The sequence below is a fragment of the Patella vulgata genome, chromosome 6 (assembly GCF_932274485.2).
Source record: "Patella vulgata chromosome 6, xgPatVulg1.2, whole genome shotgun sequence".
In the NCBI taxonomy this organism is placed as follows: Eukaryota; Metazoa; Mollusca; class Gastropoda; family Patellidae; genus Patella; species Patella vulgata.
Genome location: NC_065884.2, coordinates 27,618,621 through 27,638,252, shown reverse-complemented (window position 1 = coordinate 27,638,252; position 19,632 = coordinate 27,618,621). Strand labels below are relative to the sequence as shown.

Below are 19,632 nucleotides of genomic sequence, written 5' to 3'. Positions count from 1 at the left end.
ACCCATGTGATGAATTACATGGCTGTGGATGGTTTTGGACTTTGGGGTTATCATCTTCTCAGTCCGAGAGTACCATCTACTTAGTAGCTTCGGCTTTATGGCATCTAAGTTCGAAATACTGCCCCTGTTCGGCGTGAGTAATGGTGGCTATGTAAAAACCTGGGCGTGCTTACATTTTACAGAACATCTCTGAGACCACTTTTTATTTGACAAGTTTATGTAGCTCTATTACATTTATGTATCTATAGAGTAAACCCAGGACGACAACGCCGGTATGCTATAAAACAAATTACAAACAGCTGCTGTCGTCTTACACTGTATATATATATATAGTATTATATATACTATAATATATAGCTGGGCGATAAAACATTCCTACATTCGACAAAACAACTTCCCTCTACAATTTATATTGTACATTGTGAAATTAAGACACCAAGCAAGATAATCCGTCGTCTCGGGTCGTTATATTAGTAGCTACCTAAGAAACAAAGGTTTTTAGAAGTCAGCGGTCGTGCATTGGATTCGTATCGCACATTGTTGAATTAGGATACTGAGCGAATCACAGGATTTTAGACGTTAAGCTTGTCGTGACTTTAATTCTTATCGCAGATTGTGAAATTAGGATGCCAAACGAGGTAATACATCATCTCGAATCGTTGTGTTAGTAAATCTGTAAGAATCTAAGGATTTTTAGACAAAAAGCGGGTCGTGACTTGGACTCTTAAAAGTGAACAAGAATGGGAGCACTGGACTGCTTAAGGAGTATACGTGAATGTTCTACACTTTGGTTTTCTGTACTGGTACCTTTGGTTGTTTTACCGTTGCCAGTTTTACACCCCAACGATGTAAGTATCTAATTACTCAGTTAAACATATCGTATCTAGGTTGAAACGGCCTATAACCACAATTATAACATGCCGTGTGGTATTTCCGAATGTTCAGCAAAGGGGAAAACCGAAGACAGTATTTTCAACTAACACAAGTTAAAATATACACATAATGATCAGACTATAACGAGGCGAAGGAAGCCCGTTTTATTCAACAACATTTCAGGGAAGTGTAAAGTATGTCGGGCCCTTGTATTAAATAAAATGTTGTCATGGTCGTGACGTTGTATTAATTTACCGTTTACTTTAAATACCAGTGCGTGTATATACATCTGCAAGTTTCGTCACATCCAGACGAACATGATATCCACTGTTTAGATGGTTTCTTTGTTTTTGTATTGATTAGTTGACATTGGAATATATGCAGCACATGCACATGTAACTTTATACCTACCAACTGGACTTGACGCCATGATAGCTATGAAGTAATATGGTATTTGAAAGTATTTAAACTGTAAAAACTAATAGTTGTATTAAATAATTGAGAGACCCATTACCGTGACCACGTTCTTGCATGGTGTATTTACTTTTGTTGGGTATTGTTCTTGAAGAAAGCCTACGATTCTAGTTAACGGTATCAGATGTTCCGGAGAGATTGAAAAACAGACTTAGTCTGCCCCGTGTCAACAGTAACCAACAGAATCAATGATCAGTGGTCCCACTAAACCAGCCTACTAACATCTAAGTGAATGAATGAATGAATGAATGGGAAATTCCAGGTTCATGATGTAATAAATGATCATTTATCTTTGCAGCGTGCATGCCGACATTGTTTTCATTCGATCACCGCCTTTTTGAAATGACATTAACAAACACCATGTCCCAAATAATGGTTGATTGGCTTCGTACATCTATATGGATGCGCATAGCAGACGCGAAAAAAACCTCCGAAAAATCGCCGATGAACAACTTTTTTCCTTGCGTTTTCTCACTAGCTGAAACGCTTGCATTGAATCGGCGGAACGCGGACATGTTTAGCGGACACGTGCTATATCTAGGTTATCTTGTTACCTCTAAGCGACACAATTAGGGAACTTGTTTGTTATAATCAATGAAGTCAATATAATAGCCATTATTGATGTTTAATTTATTCGCATATTATACACGCATGAGCTCTTTGTACCTTATCGTGACGTATTACTCAAATTATGAATACCACCCACCCAGCATAAACATTCAGCACAGTGGAATACGTAAATCTGTTGATGCTACTTTAATCTCTTCTTATTTACGTCTTGGTTGATTGAACTCCTTCTTAACTGGGGGGGGGGGGGGTTCTTTCAAAACTACAAAAATTGAAAACCCCCAGAGCACGTCAGGTGCTGGTTATCAGGAGCACATAACTCCAATTCTGTTTTGCCCTCATTGGCTCCCTGTATCATTCAGAATATTATTTGTCTTAAATTATCGTTAATCACAAACAAATGTCTTAATCGTTTAGCGTCTTCGTAATGTCAGAAGTATTACAAATCCTCACTTCGTGAGACATACATGGTCTTCTAGGGATGATTTATCGATAGTACGACATCGACCCACACTAGCATTCTATTGTGAGAGGTCGTTTTCATTTTATGTACCTCTACTCTGGAAGAAATTGAAATCACCATCGGCTATACATTTGAAAACTTATTTATTCAAACAGGCCTTTTATTGATTTTATACATTTTCTGTTATTAGGTGTAGTTAATATTTATGTAATCTTACATTGTCTTTTCTTTTACTGGTTTACTACTAGTCAAATGCTTTTTTTTATCACTTTTATTTTATCATAAATTGTATTTTTGCGTTGCTATTTATTAAGTGGATAATCTTGACAAAAAGCGCACATTATAGTCTCCGAAAAACAAGCCTACCTGAATATAAATGTAAAACAAATGTTTTCTATAATTCTTTCATACCATCGTCAATTAGAGAATGGAACAAATTAAGTGCAGACACATAAAATTCAATATCTCTAAATATTTTCAATTCGATCCCGCGCAAACCAAATTATTCATTCGGAACTACGTCTCTCTTGCAGCAGTCTAAACGGACATAAATTTTAACGTCACATTTCCATGCTGTAATTGTGGTCATCACTTTGAAGATACTGAACATTTTTTATTGAATTGCTCCTTATATTCAGATGCCCGATAAATCATTTACCCACTGTCCGTCGAAACACCACTGTCTTATTGCATGGAATTGTCGACATGGAAAACTCACTCAATATTATTAAAACTGTCCACTCGTTTTTCGAAATCACCAGGCGGTTCAAGGGACAAACTATAACGCACTCATTGTTATTATATTTTCACTTGTACATTTCTAAAATATAAATCCATTCCAGAGACAACTATTTAACACACTCACTGTAATCGTATTTTCACTCGTACATTGATTATTTATTTCTAAAATGTAAATACATGTATCTATATGTGACAGGGAGAGGGGTATAATATAGACTATGCCGGTTCCCCAATCCCTATTCAGATAATAATCTGAACAAAATATTGCTTAAAAACAAAAAAACAAAAAAAAAATCTGGGTACTTAGTAATTGACGTTCAACCTAGGGTCATCAGCTTGCATGTAAATTAATCCTGAAGACTAGGATGAATCGCCGGTATCTGGTAAAAAAATCGAAAATAAATACAAATAATAAAAAAATTAAAATAATCAATATTGACTGTAGTACATTAGTTTTCCGGCGTGGTTCCCCCTTGTCAGTGTTGCAGGATGGAGAGCCTGACAAGGACAGCTGTCTAGTCGTTCGGAAGGGACGGAAAACCGAGGTCCCGTGTACACATTGGCGTGCACGTAAAAGATCCCCTGATAGTTGGAATTCGATATAAGAGTATAGGTTGTAGTGCCGCTGCCCGGGCAAAATTTCCCTCATAGCACACTGTATGGCGCATGCCCGTCTTCATTAGCTCAGTTCGGAGCAGAACAGTAGGACGTTAAACCCCATTTCATTTCATTTCAGTTCTAATTTTCAACATGTCCCCCCCCCTAGTCTATAAAACTAGCAACAACGTAACAATATTTAAAAATATTATTTACAAAGTGCACATACCATTTATAAGTATATCGAGCGGAAAAACTGAAAAAAAAAGTCAAATAAACATAATTCAAAGGACAATAGTAATTAACAAGGATTAAAAGACACATATGTTTTAGTAACTCCTTTTTGAAAATAAAACATGAAGATGCATGTTTCACGGTTTGAGGTAGTGAATTCAAATAAAATCATAATAACTGATGTGATGAGTCAGCGAAACGTTAAACTGCATTCATTATATGACATTATTTTTTTGTAGGCTGTACATGTTAGTGTATTTACATGTATGAATGAAAATATATGACATATCATGATTTATGGGGTTCGCGTAGTAGACATTATCATTTGTCAAAAAAACAGCCCTGACAGTCCAAGCTAACATAACACGATAAAACAAGAGAGAGAGAGAGATGGGGTTTACAGTCCACTCGGCACAAACTAGGTCATTTCGGGACTAACATATGGTTTACTTCTATTTCAATAATTCGCTTACTCGTAGGGATCTTTAGCAGTGGGGGATATCGGAGGAGATGGGGTTTACCGTCCACTCGACACAAACTGGTTCATTTCGGGACTAACATAGGGTTTACTTTTATTTCAATAATTCGCTTACGCGTGGGGTCTTTAACAGTCGGAGGACCCGGAGAAAACCCACGAGGTTGAACAGGCGGCCCTACTCCTTGTCACGTACAACCGGAGAATCGACGAAACCACGCCAGTTGACTCAGTGACAGACCTTATGATACAGTACTCACGTACTGACCATTCGGCCATCCTACCCTCCCCCAATACAAAATAGACACAAGACGCACACACCTGTACGATACAGCTGTAAAATAAGACCACATGACTATTATACATAAATATAAAACACATAGAACCACAACACTATACAATAACAGCACATAACTATTCTACAGACACATAAAGCATACAGAACCACACCATTATAAAATAACACCACATAACTATTCTACATACACATAAAATACATAGAATCAGAACGTTATAAAATAACACCACACAACTATTCTGCATACACATAAAACACATAGAATCAAAACATTATAAAATAACACCACATAAAATATATACACATAAAATACATAGAACCACAACATTATAAGATAACACCACATGGCTATTCTACATAAACAAGAACACATAGAACCACAACACTATAAAATTAATATTACCACAAAACTATTATATATACACCACGTAAAACCAAAACACTGTTTAATAACACCACAATAAAGCATGCACACCACCATAGAAAAAGAAATGGAAAGGAGATAAACGTCCTACTTTTCTGCGCCATGACAATACAACAAAAAATACATACACCGACTGGGAAAATAAAATTACACGCAACTACACTGTTAAAATAATACATTTCTGCATGTTGAATATTCTTATATTTCTAAATGCAAGTAATCTTTGAGACTAAAAATTGGGTGTTGTGAAATAATGAGCTGCGTCATATCGGACAATATGTCAATAGCCATTAATTGCTAATTTCGTCATTAAATACGGCACCAAATACACAATAGCATCGTTAAACGGCTTGTAAAAAAATCTGGTTGTTCTGAAGTATTTTTTATAAACCACAAGGGTTCAGTAATGTAATTGTTATTCTGTTTTGGTTTGGTTTTTTTTTTTTTGGGGGGGGGGGGTTAAGATATAAAGATACAGATCTAATAGTTTGATTATCATCAAACTGACATCACACGAATATTCCACATTTATCATCTTCAATAGTATTTGTCGTACTATAGTTGAAACCCCTGGGTGGATATTTTGTAATTGGAAAATATCATTAGAGACATAATTTCTTGGCGGATCATATATCATGTTTACTTGATGAAGAGACAATTCTACCATAGTAACAAAAAAAAAGAACCCAGCAAACAAAAGAAAAAAAAATCCAAGGAGAATTGTAAATGTTTCATAGAATGTTGGACAATACGATGCACACGATTCGTTATAAAGCATTTCTGGACAGGAATAGGGACAAAACGAATTGGTTAGCGAATAAGTACCATTTCTTTCGGATATAAAAGTTATATGCATGCATTGAAATACGATAGCGGATGTTTAAATACAATCTCAATTTTACAGTAAGTCTGTACCGCATATAACAACCCTACAGACACATTCAATATACAACAAACGGACATTGCAGATAATAAACACAAAACGTACTATCAAACTAAAGTGAATGGAACAGGAGGCGTTCACTGCACCCTTACATCATCGGAAGCACCAAAAAAAATTAAAACACGAAAAAGGGGTATATCTTAATGTGATTCAAAGATATATCATTTAGAGCACCCCAAACGGTGTGTGTGATAAGTACATATAATAATATTTGTAATAATGTTGTATTTTTGATATTTTTTTAGGTTTCAAGATGTGCATACTGTGTTATAGTTATAGCCCTCTTTTGGATGACTGAAATCATACCACTAGCAGTTACCTCTCTTTTACCAGTCATTCTATTTCCTTTATGGGGGTTAATGTCTGTGAAGGACGTGTGCAGTAGCTATGTTAAGGTATTACAATTCTGTACATGTATATCATGAAATTACTAATAGACGAAACCATGTTTTCAAATCGTGTATTCACCGTTAATATATTTTAACTTTGTATCGAAGAGCTACTCATTTATACCCGACCTGATTCCATGGGCGTCTATTGCTCCAGTAGGTACATTCAACAGGTTAGATATTGCATTTTGTCTTTAATCAATGTAACGCACTCACATGTTCATAAAATGTACATGATTGGCCTGAGTCGTTGACCCTGATCGATATGGGGCCTACTCAAAAAATGGAAGACATTTTATAAAAACAGATGGATAAAGCCCTTTTTGTTCAAATCAAGTAAAGTAGCCTGTACAACAAAATTAACAGCGATAATTTCTTATTTGAAAATAAACCTAATTTTAAAAATTCGCCCCTTTACGAAGAATAGTACTTATGATATTTTCTACATATATTTAGGAATAATTGTTAAATATGATGTTCTCTCTTGCACTAAATGTGACGTAATGCTTGATCACTGTATCATCAAATCATACGTACTGGAGTTCTGAATTTTATTTATATTTAATTTCCCTATTTTGATTCAATGTGCGTTATCTCAGGTATCTCCGGTATCAAGACGCTACCTTGAACCGTCTAAAAAGAACCAATTTCCCTTTCTCCCTGTGTTCCTGTATCTTAAAACTGCTGATTATCATTATAGGTATTATGAATTGCTTGCAACTTTACTACAATAGTGTAAACGTCGAATCTATAAAAAAAAACCCCACAGATTTGGAGTTATTTTTATTAGTGTGGATTAGCGTTAAAATTTGATATTGTCCGAAAAATGGAAGTGGCGATTAGCGGCTTCAAGGTAGTCCTTTGAATTCGACAACTTTCTAATACTTTTTAACACCATGACTGGTGATCATAATTATCGGCATATTTACTTCAGGACACGCTAATGTTATTTCTCGGTAGTCTTATTGTAGCAGTAGCCGTAGAGAGATGGAATTTACATAAACGTTTGGCATTGAGGACACTTACTCTAGTTGGCCCAGAACCAAAATGGTAAGTCTGCAAATGTAATGTACATAATATCTATATGTATATATAAAAATTTAAAAAAAACATCGTACGAAGCATATCAAAGTCCCGTTTCGCAATGCATATGAAAAACAATTACATGGCTGAACCTAAACCATCCACCATCTGTCTTTTAATCAAAAAGTCACAACAAATAATATTTGTGTATAAAAGGATCATGTTTACATTGTGAAACAGTCCCCGAGAACAATAGAACTTAAATTAGATGTTTATATTGACCGAATCCAATACACCACCTAGTCGAATCTCTTCTTTATTAATTTGGCCTCTTTTAAATGTGATTTAAGATAATAATGATTAGTTTAAACTATTCTGCCTCAAACTTTGTGAAGTAAAGAGGCCAATTGGCTGTAATTTATCAGAAAAGAGATTTTAAAGATGCTATTGTACTTTAATAATCGAAAGTGAAAAGAAAGAATAAAGGCCAGGATTTAAAAGATTTTCATTAGAAGATTTCTGACTAAAACCCGTTGTTTGCCTTGTACATTCTTTGTTTGGGGAAAATTAAAAAACGGATTTGACGCCAAAAAATGTTATGTTTTATTTATATTGAAGTTGATGTTACGTATTATGTTTTATTAATATTGAGGTTTATGTTAGGTATATTGCTTAACTTATATTAAGGTTGATGTTAGGTATAATGTTTAACTTATATTAAGGTTGATGTTAGGTATAATGTTTAACTTATATTAAGGTTGATGTTAGGTATAATGTTTCCATGTTTTATTTATGGTTGATGTGAAGTATTATGCTTTATTCATATTAATGTTGATGTTAGGTATTATGTTTTAATTTTATTAAGGTTGATGTTAGGTATAATGTTTCCATGTTTTATTTATATTGAGGTTGATGTAAGGTATTATGTTTTATTGATGATAAGTATTATGTTTCTATGGTTTATTTATGTTAAGGTTGATGTTAGGTATTATGTTTCCATGTTGGTTTTTATCTATGTGGATGAGTAATACAGCAACGACAGCTATGATGATGCCAATAGTTATAGCTATATTGCATCAGATAAAAGAATGTAGACAAAAGAGTAAGTAAATCTCTCACGTTTTATTTAAGATTTGTTCGACTTGTGTGAGGCAGGTAATGCTTAATCTAGAACACCAGTAACTATTTTTCAATTGAAAAGGTCACATAGCTAACACAGTCTGTTGTACTTATGCAGCGTAGAAATGTACATCGAAACAAAACAGTGTTCTATAAGAGTACGAGTTCCCTGATTCGTGCACGACTCACGTCACTGCTTAGAAAGTTTGAATCTGACTTTCAGAAGATAAGCCTTGGCCTCACTCCACGCTATTCCTATACATGTATGCACCTAAATGAGCCAAAATATTGTCTCAGGGCTATTGACTTTATAAAATTCTCGTTTAATCCCCCAGAAGTCACGCCAGACTTGAAGTTGTCCCCATCTTGGACTCCAAACACCATCCTCTACCCCCCCCCCCCACCACTGCTCATTTGTCTGAAGAAAATGGGGCCAGTGGTCTAGATTATAAGGTTTGACAGTCGATCCCAGGATGATATAGTATGCATTTTAATTACAAGAGAACTAATTTACGCCTGTTTAGTTGTGTTTTTTAAATTTCTTATATAAGCAACAATATAAATGAAGAGGATTTATTTTATATTTTACGAGGATTGAGAGCTTTGGTCTGATATTCTATGATTCTTTTAGTTAGAAATCAGAGTGGTATAATGTTATCGGAGTTAGGGAATGGTCAGACAACACACAATGAGAACATTGACGACTCTGATGAAGCTAACACGAGGTACGCATATAGTTACTTACGTTCTTATAAACTTGCCTACCATCCCATGATACACAGACATCTGCCTTAAAGGACAATATTATGTTGATCTTTACGAATTTGAATAATTTGATTTCAAGTTATATTAGTATTATGGTATATGTGAAAGTATAGAGTTAACATAGTGTATTGATCTTAACTATATTAATTAGTTCTGTTTCAGAAGAAGAAGATAAAGAATTCACAATTTTGGCAAAATCATTTTCCATATGTGCAGCTTATGCAGCTAACTGTGGTGGTATGGCCACGTTAACGGGGACTCCACCGAATATTATTTTCAAAGGGATCGCTGATGGGTTTGTTGTGATTTTTTATTTACAATTGCGAAGTGTAGGATAACATGTTGCTACGGATTTACTATCCATTTATATCGCCATGGATGTTGATCTGAGGTGTTTTTTCAACCAATGTTAAGGCAAGATTTTCTGGATTAAATTTCCATGATGATATGAAAGCCAGTTCGTTTAATTGATTTAGTTTCCTTTGGTCTCCCTTTTGATTAAATTACTTTCATTATATACATAAACCATAAATAACATAAAATCAAACATTGGGTTATTCACGGAAAATAACTGGCCCCACCGAGTGTGTGGAAGTCTTAAATGGTGATCTAGAGAGAATAAATCGTTGGGTTAAGACGTGGCCTGTATCTTAACCCGCTGAAAACTGAAACACTAGCACTAGCAAATAAAAAAAACATATTTCTTCCGATGCTAAATCTAGACAATGTGTCAATTAAAGAAGTTTCTGAGCACAGACACTAGCACTAGGAAATAAAAAAAGTCTAATTCCTCCGATGCTAAATCTAGACAATGTTGCAATTAAAGAAGATTCTGGGCACATACACCTGGAGCTGACTTTCCAAACAAACTGCAAGTGGGATATTCACACAAATAAGATTTTGGCTAACACAAGTTAACTTGTAAATCTCCTTCGCTCATTAAAATATATGTCAAGTCGTAGATATCTCCAAAGCATGTGTACCTGGGTCCGTATTCAAAGGATATCTTATGTCTAAGATAGTCACTTAACTACTAGATTTCACTTAAATATATACTGTAAGTTAGGGGTAAGTGGTATTCAAAGGCAGTGTTAATTATCGAATTTTCACTTAAAGTTAAGCTGCCTTAACTTGTAAGTGTTTAGTCTTTTAGTGGCATTCAAAGGCCAGTTTAAGTGAGAAAAATCCACTTATCTTTAAGTAACCTATGGAATCTACCTTAAAGTTAAGTGAGATTATAATGACTTCTGTTAACCGGAGTACACAATGTTGTAGCAGGTCCGTAATGGCGATTTTAAAAGTTAGGGAATTGAGATTAAAACAAAGACAATGTCGCTGAGCGTAGTTGGCGTCAAACGATTTTTTTCATAATCAGCTTTGATTTTCTAGAATCATAATAGTGTATAAGGTTACCGAAATGATCAATAGGGTTTTTCCCGATCATCTATCATGTTCGTATTGCTTAATGAATCATGTTTGCCACGACTGTCCTATAATAAAGTTTGATGCGTTAAATTTATTTGTAAATTTGACATTGCGATGACATTCCATTGTAGATTTCAGAAGATATTAATACGGCATGGCATGGTTAATTTTTACAATTCATTCCCATATACATATTTGAAGTTTTGATTGCTACATGTTCTTGTCTTCGTTTGTATAAATTTACAAATATGATGATGACTGCTGACCGAAGCGTGCCACCAAAGATTCACAATGTACCTTCATGGCCAGGCCTTTGGGATTCTAAAGTTTAGGAACTGGCACAATTTCTATGAATTTCTCAAATGATAGATTGATAAACTTTAAAGCCAATAGCCCTGTGTATTGCTAATTTGTTATTTTCTATTCGTTATGATAAAGTTTACAATATCCATCATTATACTACCACTGTTCGATAACTGCTATTGAAATCTATTGTTTTTGAAAAACATCTATACGAAAACAGCTGTTCCGGTAACGGATGCGTACCATCATAATTTATCATAAGTTATAGTCATATTATTTTCGTGCGTTACAATATAATATTTCGACAAACATTTTCCTAGTAATGACAACTAAGATTTTAATAGAGTATAGTGGTGCTCTTAAGGAGACATAACTTGCATTCGACGTGAGTAATTCGTGATTTTTGGCAGTGTAGGGTATTCCATAAGTTAAAAATTCATGCTTTTTGGCTAATGTTGTTATTCCATATTTTAAGTGTGCGGTTAAGTTTTTCACATAGCCAAGTATATGTAAAATAGACCCTTTGAATACCTATTTAAGGTAAGACACTTGGTTAAGTGGAAAAATTAAGTATTTTTACTTAACTTTAAGAAAACCTTTGAATGCGGACCCTGATATATTCTTCCTCATTTTGATTACTGGGATGTGAGTACCGCTGAGAGCTAACACATAAACTTTACAATTAGATGCACCCAGAGCTATATGCGGTGCTGTGAATGGTACAAGTCACCAACTTTTATATAAGGAAACAGGATTTATCACACTGCAGGAGAGAAGAAGGCGACATTATTAATGTTATTCTTTACTCATAAACCATTTCACCCAAGAAAACATGTTTCAATTGATACAACCCAATTTAAATTCGTATAGTGTACGCAGCCAAAATAACATCCCACATATTACTGCATAACTTTATTTTATTCTTCTTTTATCCCGTCTACAATTAGAGAACGGAATCAACTCGATCTTCCTACCAGAAACTTACCTACTACCCTCTTTTAAATCTAAATTCAGCTACCTTGATAAACTTATACCTTCAACTTACTACTCGGGCAGCAAGGAAAAACAGATTCACAATTCTCGCCTTCACCTCTCTTGCAGTGACTTGAATGGACATCGTTTTCTCAGACACACTTCTGACAGCCCTACTTGTGATTGTGGTCACGACTTCGAAGACTGAACATTTTCTTTTAATTTGCCCCTTACATTCTGATGCATGATCTTCGACAATAACACATCCACAATTTTATCAAAATCCTCAATAATTCTGAAGAAATGTTTTCTATAGTCCATACCTTCCGCGACATCTCCAAGAGATTCTGAAAGATTCTGAATAAATGAATTAAATGTGAAACTATATTCCCGTTTGTTTGGGCTCTATATAAAATCCTAGTAAATAATAGTGAAATAATAATTTCTATGTTATAGATTATATGAGAAATATAATACAGAAAATGATGTCAATTTTGCTAACTGGATGCTTTTTGCTCTTCCCATTTCGACAATTATATTTATATTCTGCTGGGGCTGGTTAACCTTTTTTATGAAAGGAAAATAGTAAGTCTTTTAATTTAGGATATTGCTTTGTATTTTGTGAGTAAGTCGTTGGCTCGCTAACCTGAAGGTCCCGTAGTCGATCGCGGTGTTGACCGAGAAAGTTCATCGTGATTTTCAGGTGTGTTGCAGGACGGAGGGGATGGGGTGAAAAACCGAGGTCCCGTGTACATATTGGCGTGAAAGTAAGAGGAAACTTGAAATTTAGAATTTGAAATGAGAGCAGGCCGTATCTACGAAAAAAGTATTAATAATTTTTATTAATACGTCTACCTATGTAAGACGAACTTACAGACAGGACACACTACTCACAAATACCTTAAACAACAAACGTATATATCAAAATAATCAAAAAGTATTTTGTAGAGTTGTTACAGCAATCTTGATCATATGTTTTGACTTTTGTATTGGTTACTTAAACCTAATTTGGGGTTGGATGACAGAATGGTTAACGCGTGCGCGCTGCACCATAAAGTCTGCCATTGAGTCAACTGGTATGGTTTCGATTCCCCGGTTGTATGTGACAAGGAGTAGGATCGCCTGTCTAACCTCGTGGGTTTTCTCCAGGTCCACCGGTTTCCTCTTTCTGCTAAAGACCCCTACGCGGAAGGGAAGTATTGAAATAAAATTGAACCATATGTTAAACCCCAAATGACCCAGTTTTTGTCGAGTGGACGTTAAACCCCCTCTTGTCATGGGCCAATGGTCTAGAGTTTCGCTTCGAGCTTTAGTTGGCCTGTCACCCCTGGCTTGTGGTTTGAGATGTGGCGTAGAGGGGCGCATGCTCATGCGCTAAAATATACCAAAAAAAAAATCACCTGTTTGCGATATCATCATCATCGGTGGAAGCGGACGTGTAACTCTAACAACAATTGGAAATGCTTTTGCCTGTTTCAGTTGCTGTCCATGTGTAAAAAGTAAGGAAGACATGACGTTTGATCCCGTTAAACAAATAATAATGAAGGAATATTCTGCCATGGGTACCATCACGTATGTACTCCTTTTCTTGATGGGGGCGGTAAAAGATTTCGAACGACTCGTTTTTAACTCATTCCATAGCAACGGATATTTTTTTAAGGATAGCAATCAAATCTACCAAGTTATAACACCTTGGAAGTATGATATTTTGTTCATGGTGGATCTAATGGTACTGTTTAGATTCCACACCGCAATCGTTACTTGCATACATGTCTTTAGAATTACTTTAACTCAAGATTAAATATTGGCCGCTGATTCTATTTTATAAAAATCCTTTTGTATTGACTTTCGTGCAGTTCCCAATTTCTCCACATTGTAATGCAAAATACAAGCTCAATTTTAAGCATCGTAACCATAAAATGATGAACACAGACATATTTTGGATTATTGATAAACATCTGTATAAATCTCTTCAATGACCTCACCAATAAAACCTAATTAGGACTTATGGCAATAAACATAAATTCAATGAATTTTAGGTTTCCAGAAATAGTGGTAGCTTGTAATTTTGTGATATTAGTGTTATTATGGGTAACAAGAAGTCCCGGCTTTGTACCAGGATGGGGAGCTTTATTTAAACCAGGGTGAGTATCACACATTAGGTCAGAAAATCATTCGACATTGGTTTTATTTGTAATCGGATTAATGGAAAAAATTGCCTTAAACTGTGGAATCACCCAGGGATCGCTGATCGGTCCTATTCTTTTTGTTATTAAGAGTTGGATACCCTTAATTAAGAAATTGAAAACCTGTAATTAAGAGCTTATTGATAATATTTTATCATTGATTTGTGGAAATGTTTGTTTGTCTTTTAGATATGCTAAAGATTCTACAAGTGCAATATTGATATGTATTATGATGTTTATTCTACCAGCAAAACCTCCTAGATGTTTTAAAAGAAAGTCATCAGCTTACGATATAGGTATATTATATATAATATTTTATAAATTGATTGCGTAGATATTATCGTAGGGTAGAAAAGACGGACCCGAATATAACTTTCAACTTCATCAGCTACATTACCCCAACCAATATAAAATAAAATTTACACTTTCATAGAAATGCAATAATAAGTTAATTTTTATACTGCCATTTAAGAGGCTCCCGCGCTCTTAGGCTCCCACTGGCTGATGTTAATTAGATGTCAATTAGGTACAGTACATAACTGTGGAACTTCACAGTCGAATGGACTTTTGGAAAATGAGTTCATAACAGTTTTTTTTTATCCAAACAGAAAATTCCACAGAGTCTGAGAATTATGTTTATGAACCTTTGTTAAATTGGAAGATTGTCCATGAGAAGTTAGCTTGGGGTGTTTTATTGTTGATGGGAGGAGGCTTTGCTCTAGCTGATGGCTGTCAGGTAATATAAATACCCCGTGTCTTTCTTATTTATACAACAAATACAAAGACTGCATTATCAGTCTAAAGGAAAACAATTTTAAATGAACCAGTCGACGAACATATATAGCTTAAGAGTATATTAAATTCTACTCTTAATAAACATTGCAAATTTGTCAACTAAGCGTGGAAAGAAAAATAAAATGAATGTTAGCAAGATAATTTAACCGCTTCGTCAAGATGAATAGAAAAATACCAACATGGAGATTAGATCAGCAACTAGTGATATCCAGCGTTCAGCGTTGAGGGAGGGAGGGCGGATGTCTTAGGCACGTGCATATGATTTTATTTTCCCTATAACGTTTTCCAATATGTATTAGATGGTTAATTTTAATCGAATAGCATAAAATAAATTAAATTAGATATAAAATCAGTCTTGATGACTTTGATCGAATATTATGTTTCAGAAATCTGGTTTCTCTGATTGGATTAGTGATAATTTGATAGGTTTAGCTGCTTTACCACCATGGGTGATCGCTATGTTACTGTCTATTATTATAGCTGGTGCCACTGAGATTACTAGTAATGCTGCTACCTCTAATCTGTTTCTACCTATAGTTGGTAGGCTGGTAAATATGCTCCCAAAACACATTTATACTATACTTTAATTAGGACAAACATGGACTTGTTGATTAAGGGTGTCTCTCGATATTTAAATTTGTATCTGGAGATGAAATGGGGTTTAACTTCCTCTTCTCTTCACCAGCCTGGCTGACAAGAAGACGGTCAGACCCAATAAGGGTAATTTTTCCCAAATAGCAATTTAATTCCTAATGTCAAGGTTTCTGTTACGTGCACGTCGATGTGTACACGGCGTCTCGGTATTTCGTCCCATCGGAACCACTATACACTATTCCTTCCAAGGCCCTCGGTCCTGCATTACTGACAATGGAACATCGCGCTGGAAAATCCTGGGTAACTTTCACGGTCAATATCGGATCTACTGGTTAGTGAGCCAACCAACAGATTTTGGAAAAGTAAATCAAATTCAACACGTTGTTTCGACCCAACTCTAATCTGTTTAACATCCATTGAACTCACATGTTTCGACATAAATAGGTTACACATACCCAAAAAATACAGTACGATCTAACTTAGTTTCTGTACATATAGATACACTCAGACCAATTGGTGTTTAATATTACTTTCCTATATCATGTATTATTATGTTTACCCATTAGACATAAATAATAGGATATACAACAAGCCGCGGAAATAGTTTGATTTAAACTGCTATAAATATGAAACGAGAAACCAAGTTTCAGTTTACTGATGTATTTCATTTTACTTTTAGGCAATAGATCTTGGTATAAATCCATTATATTTCATGATTCCCTGTACCGTAGCGACGTCATTAGCCTTCTTATTACCAGTTGCAACACCACCAAACGCTATAGCTTTTTCTTCTGGTTATCTTCAGGTTAAAGACATGGTAAGCCAAGCTTTGTAAACACGCGTTTAGTTATAATCAGTGGTTAGTGTTGTCAACAAGACAGGGTATGCTTAAATATTCTAGTGCTGCAACTACTTCTCATAAAATTTATAAATCTTGTCCTGCACCACTCGTATTGTGCATTACCCAAAATGAAATGAAATGAAATGGCCATTAACGGGCGACTTTTCTAAACCGACTGGGCTAATGAAGACGAGCATACGCCATACAGTGTGCTGTGTTGAACATTTTGCCCGAACTCAGCGGCACTACCCACTTCTCTTATTTCGAATTCCAAATGCCAAGGGTTCTTTTCGCCCACGTCAATGTGTACACGGAATCTCTTTGTTACGTCCTATCCGAAAGACGAGACAATGTTACTTCTCTGACAAGGAGAAACGACGCTGGAAAATCCCGAGGAACTGTCTTGGGCAACACCAGGGGCGAACCCGAGACATCCTGGTTAGTAAGCCAGTTTCTTAGGCACCGAGCCACCTCGAGCTCCTTGTTCAGTAACCAACCGGGTAAGAGATAAGCTAAGTCATAGTGTAAGAGAACGACATCAGTGGCCAGAATCTATGATCGCTTTTATGTTCCTAACTGACAAAATTATCAAAGGTAATTTATTGCTGACCAAATTGATATCATTTCTTTTCAGGTTAAAACTGGTATCTTCATGAATATCTTTTCATTGGTGGTTGTAAATATAGCATTAAATCTGTGGGGAGTTCCTATATATAATCTTCACCATTTACCAAAGGAATTCTTTAGTAATTACAGTGCTACGCCTACGGTTGTAAATGTTACTCTGTTAAATTAACCTGGACATTGTTTTATTCAGTTAGAAGTTGGCCTAGAGGCTTTTAAAATAGTTTAGTTTATAATACACTGACGAAGACAGATCAACAGTAAATTTCGCCTTTCAGAGAGAGAGAGAGAGAGAGAGACAGAGAGAGAGAGACAGAGGGGGAGAAGAGAGCTTTTACGTTAACGATTTTTCTACAATAAAGTTCTATGCCACAATATAGCCTTATATTCGGATTTGTTTGAGGGAAGTTGGTTTGGCACAATTAAGTCATTCAGTATTTAAAGTTCCATAATATTAACAATTCAAAGATTATGAATCTCGCTAGATAATATCGGAATTTTTAATGGTCTCAGATATATTTGTATATTGCTTATCACCCAGTTTGAATTTAAATCTGTTGATATTTTATATTGGTCAATGTAATTTTTATTTCCATTGAAGTGGTGGAAAATGTGAAAGCTAATATCTACTCCTTTCGTAGACGCAAAAAATTCGTGAGATCTTACAGAGTCATATATCGTCATTTAATCTCTCAGATTTAATCCCAGAAACACATTATTATAGTGGTATTCGTGTTATTTATTACGAAATTACTTTGAAACCTAAGCGAATAAGTAAACATATATAGAATCTTATTTAAATAGTTTATATCGTGTTTATTATATAATGTCAGTTCATCATTTGCTTATATTGATAAAGACGAGAGTATCAACGTCGAAACGTTGCATGTTAATAAACCATGAGTGTTATTGAGTTTATATATTGCTGGATAGATTGAGAGTCGTGGTAGTTCTGTGATTATGTCACTGACTGACTAACCACAAACTCCTTACAGTGTTTCATTTTATTAGAGCTAATCCCACTACTCACTCCTGTAAAGAAAGCAAATTCTTGTTCTAAATTATGAGTGGTCAATAGTCTGATTAACAACCAATAGCTAACTGCGTAACAATACCAAACAGAGCTCCAAATTGGACCAAATATGTTTACATAACGTTACGTCATGACTTACGATTTCATTATTCTCAATTAACCAGTGCATAGCAAAATATTGCAGAAAAACTAATTGTGTGACAAACAAGGCTATCAATACGGATATAATGTAAACAATATTGTTTTGAGACGAACAACACTTTCACCGTTTTAAATACCTTAAATCACTGTCCAAAGTTTTAGGGAAGGCCCCTGATTAAAAGAAGAGCTGTCGTGTTGCTGTGTTTGGGGATAGATTTGATTGAACGGGAAGAATAGACACACTCCCTCAAAAGCGCAAGTATCAGAAGCTAATCCAGCAATGGACAGAGGGATTTCTCGGGCCATTGCTTCAGGAATATGGACTAACCAGGGTGTCCTAGGTTCGACCCCGACTGGCAAAGTTCCAGTCTGGTTTTCCCATGTCGTTTGGAATATACAAAAGTCCAGGGTCCCGTGTACATGTGGCGTGCATAATTCGGAGAAACTAGGTGGAAGCGCCACAGTTCGGGCAAACTTTACCCGTCTTCATTAGCGCTCCAGTTCCTAATTGTGTGAATGATTTTTTCAACTAAACTGTATGTGGCTACTTTAAGATGATCCCGTTACGTTATAATACAATATCATCAGTAATAAAAAGATATGTTCTAAATCCTCGTCCTGTTATATTTAAACAGACACATCTTTTTACGTAATTCCATTCAGAATCATTTAAAGCTTCATATCAAATTGATCTTATTTCAAATCTGTAGCCTCTGTCGGGGGGTGGGGGGCTAACTCTGAATGTCCATAAGCTTCGTGCACTCATGGCCATATTGTTTCACAGCAAAAACAAAAACATCTTAAAACTATAGCCTCTGTCGCGTTCACAGGGTTTTCGGAAATGTCAGTGTGGGAGGAAATGAAGAACGCAGAACGCTCAGGAGTCTAATGCTTGACATAAATATGTTAAAAATGTAACAACTATCGCGCTTACGATGGGCTAACTGTCAGACGAACAATCGTAGAAGAGAGAGAGAGAGAGAGAGAGAGAGAGAGAAATGGGGTTTAACGTCCACTCGACACAAACTAGGTCATTTCGAGACTAACACATGGTTTAATTTTATTTCAATAATTCGCTTGCGCGTAGGGGTCTTTAGCAGTGGGAGGAAACCGGAGCACCCGGAGAAAACCCACGAGGTTGGACAGGCGACCCTACTCCTTGCCACGTACAACCGGGGATTCGAAACCACGCCAGTTGACTCAATGACAGACTTTATGGTACAGCGCGCACGTGCTAACCATTCAGCCACCCAACCCCCCGAACAATCGTAGACATGACCGTAATGCCACAGCATGCCCCATCTGTGGTAGAAAGCATTTAAGTTGAATGATT

The 19,632-nt window shown here is 35.6% G+C and overlaps 1 protein-coding gene across 1 annotated transcript; it reads left to right on the top strand.

Moving 5' to 3' along the window:
- The first annotated feature begins 432 nt into the window (after positions 1-432).
- LOC126824613 (Na(+)/citrate cotransporter) lies at positions 433-18,878 on the top strand. Its single transcript, XM_050553876.2, has 14 exons — positions 433-848; positions 6,335-6,484; positions 7,413-7,528; positions 8,476-8,603; positions 9,252-9,345; positions 9,537-9,680; positions 12,542-12,670; positions 13,565-13,657; positions 14,125-14,229; positions 14,461-14,567; positions 14,880-15,007; positions 15,453-15,614; positions 16,340-16,477; positions 17,136-18,878. Exons 1-14 carry the CDS (start codon positions 741-743, stop codon positions 17,295-17,297), a joined length of 1,764 nt encoding a protein of 587 aa, XP_050409833.2. The 5' UTR covers positions 433-740; the 3' UTR covers positions 17,298-18,878.
- Positions 18,879-19,632: the final 754 nt, after the last annotated feature.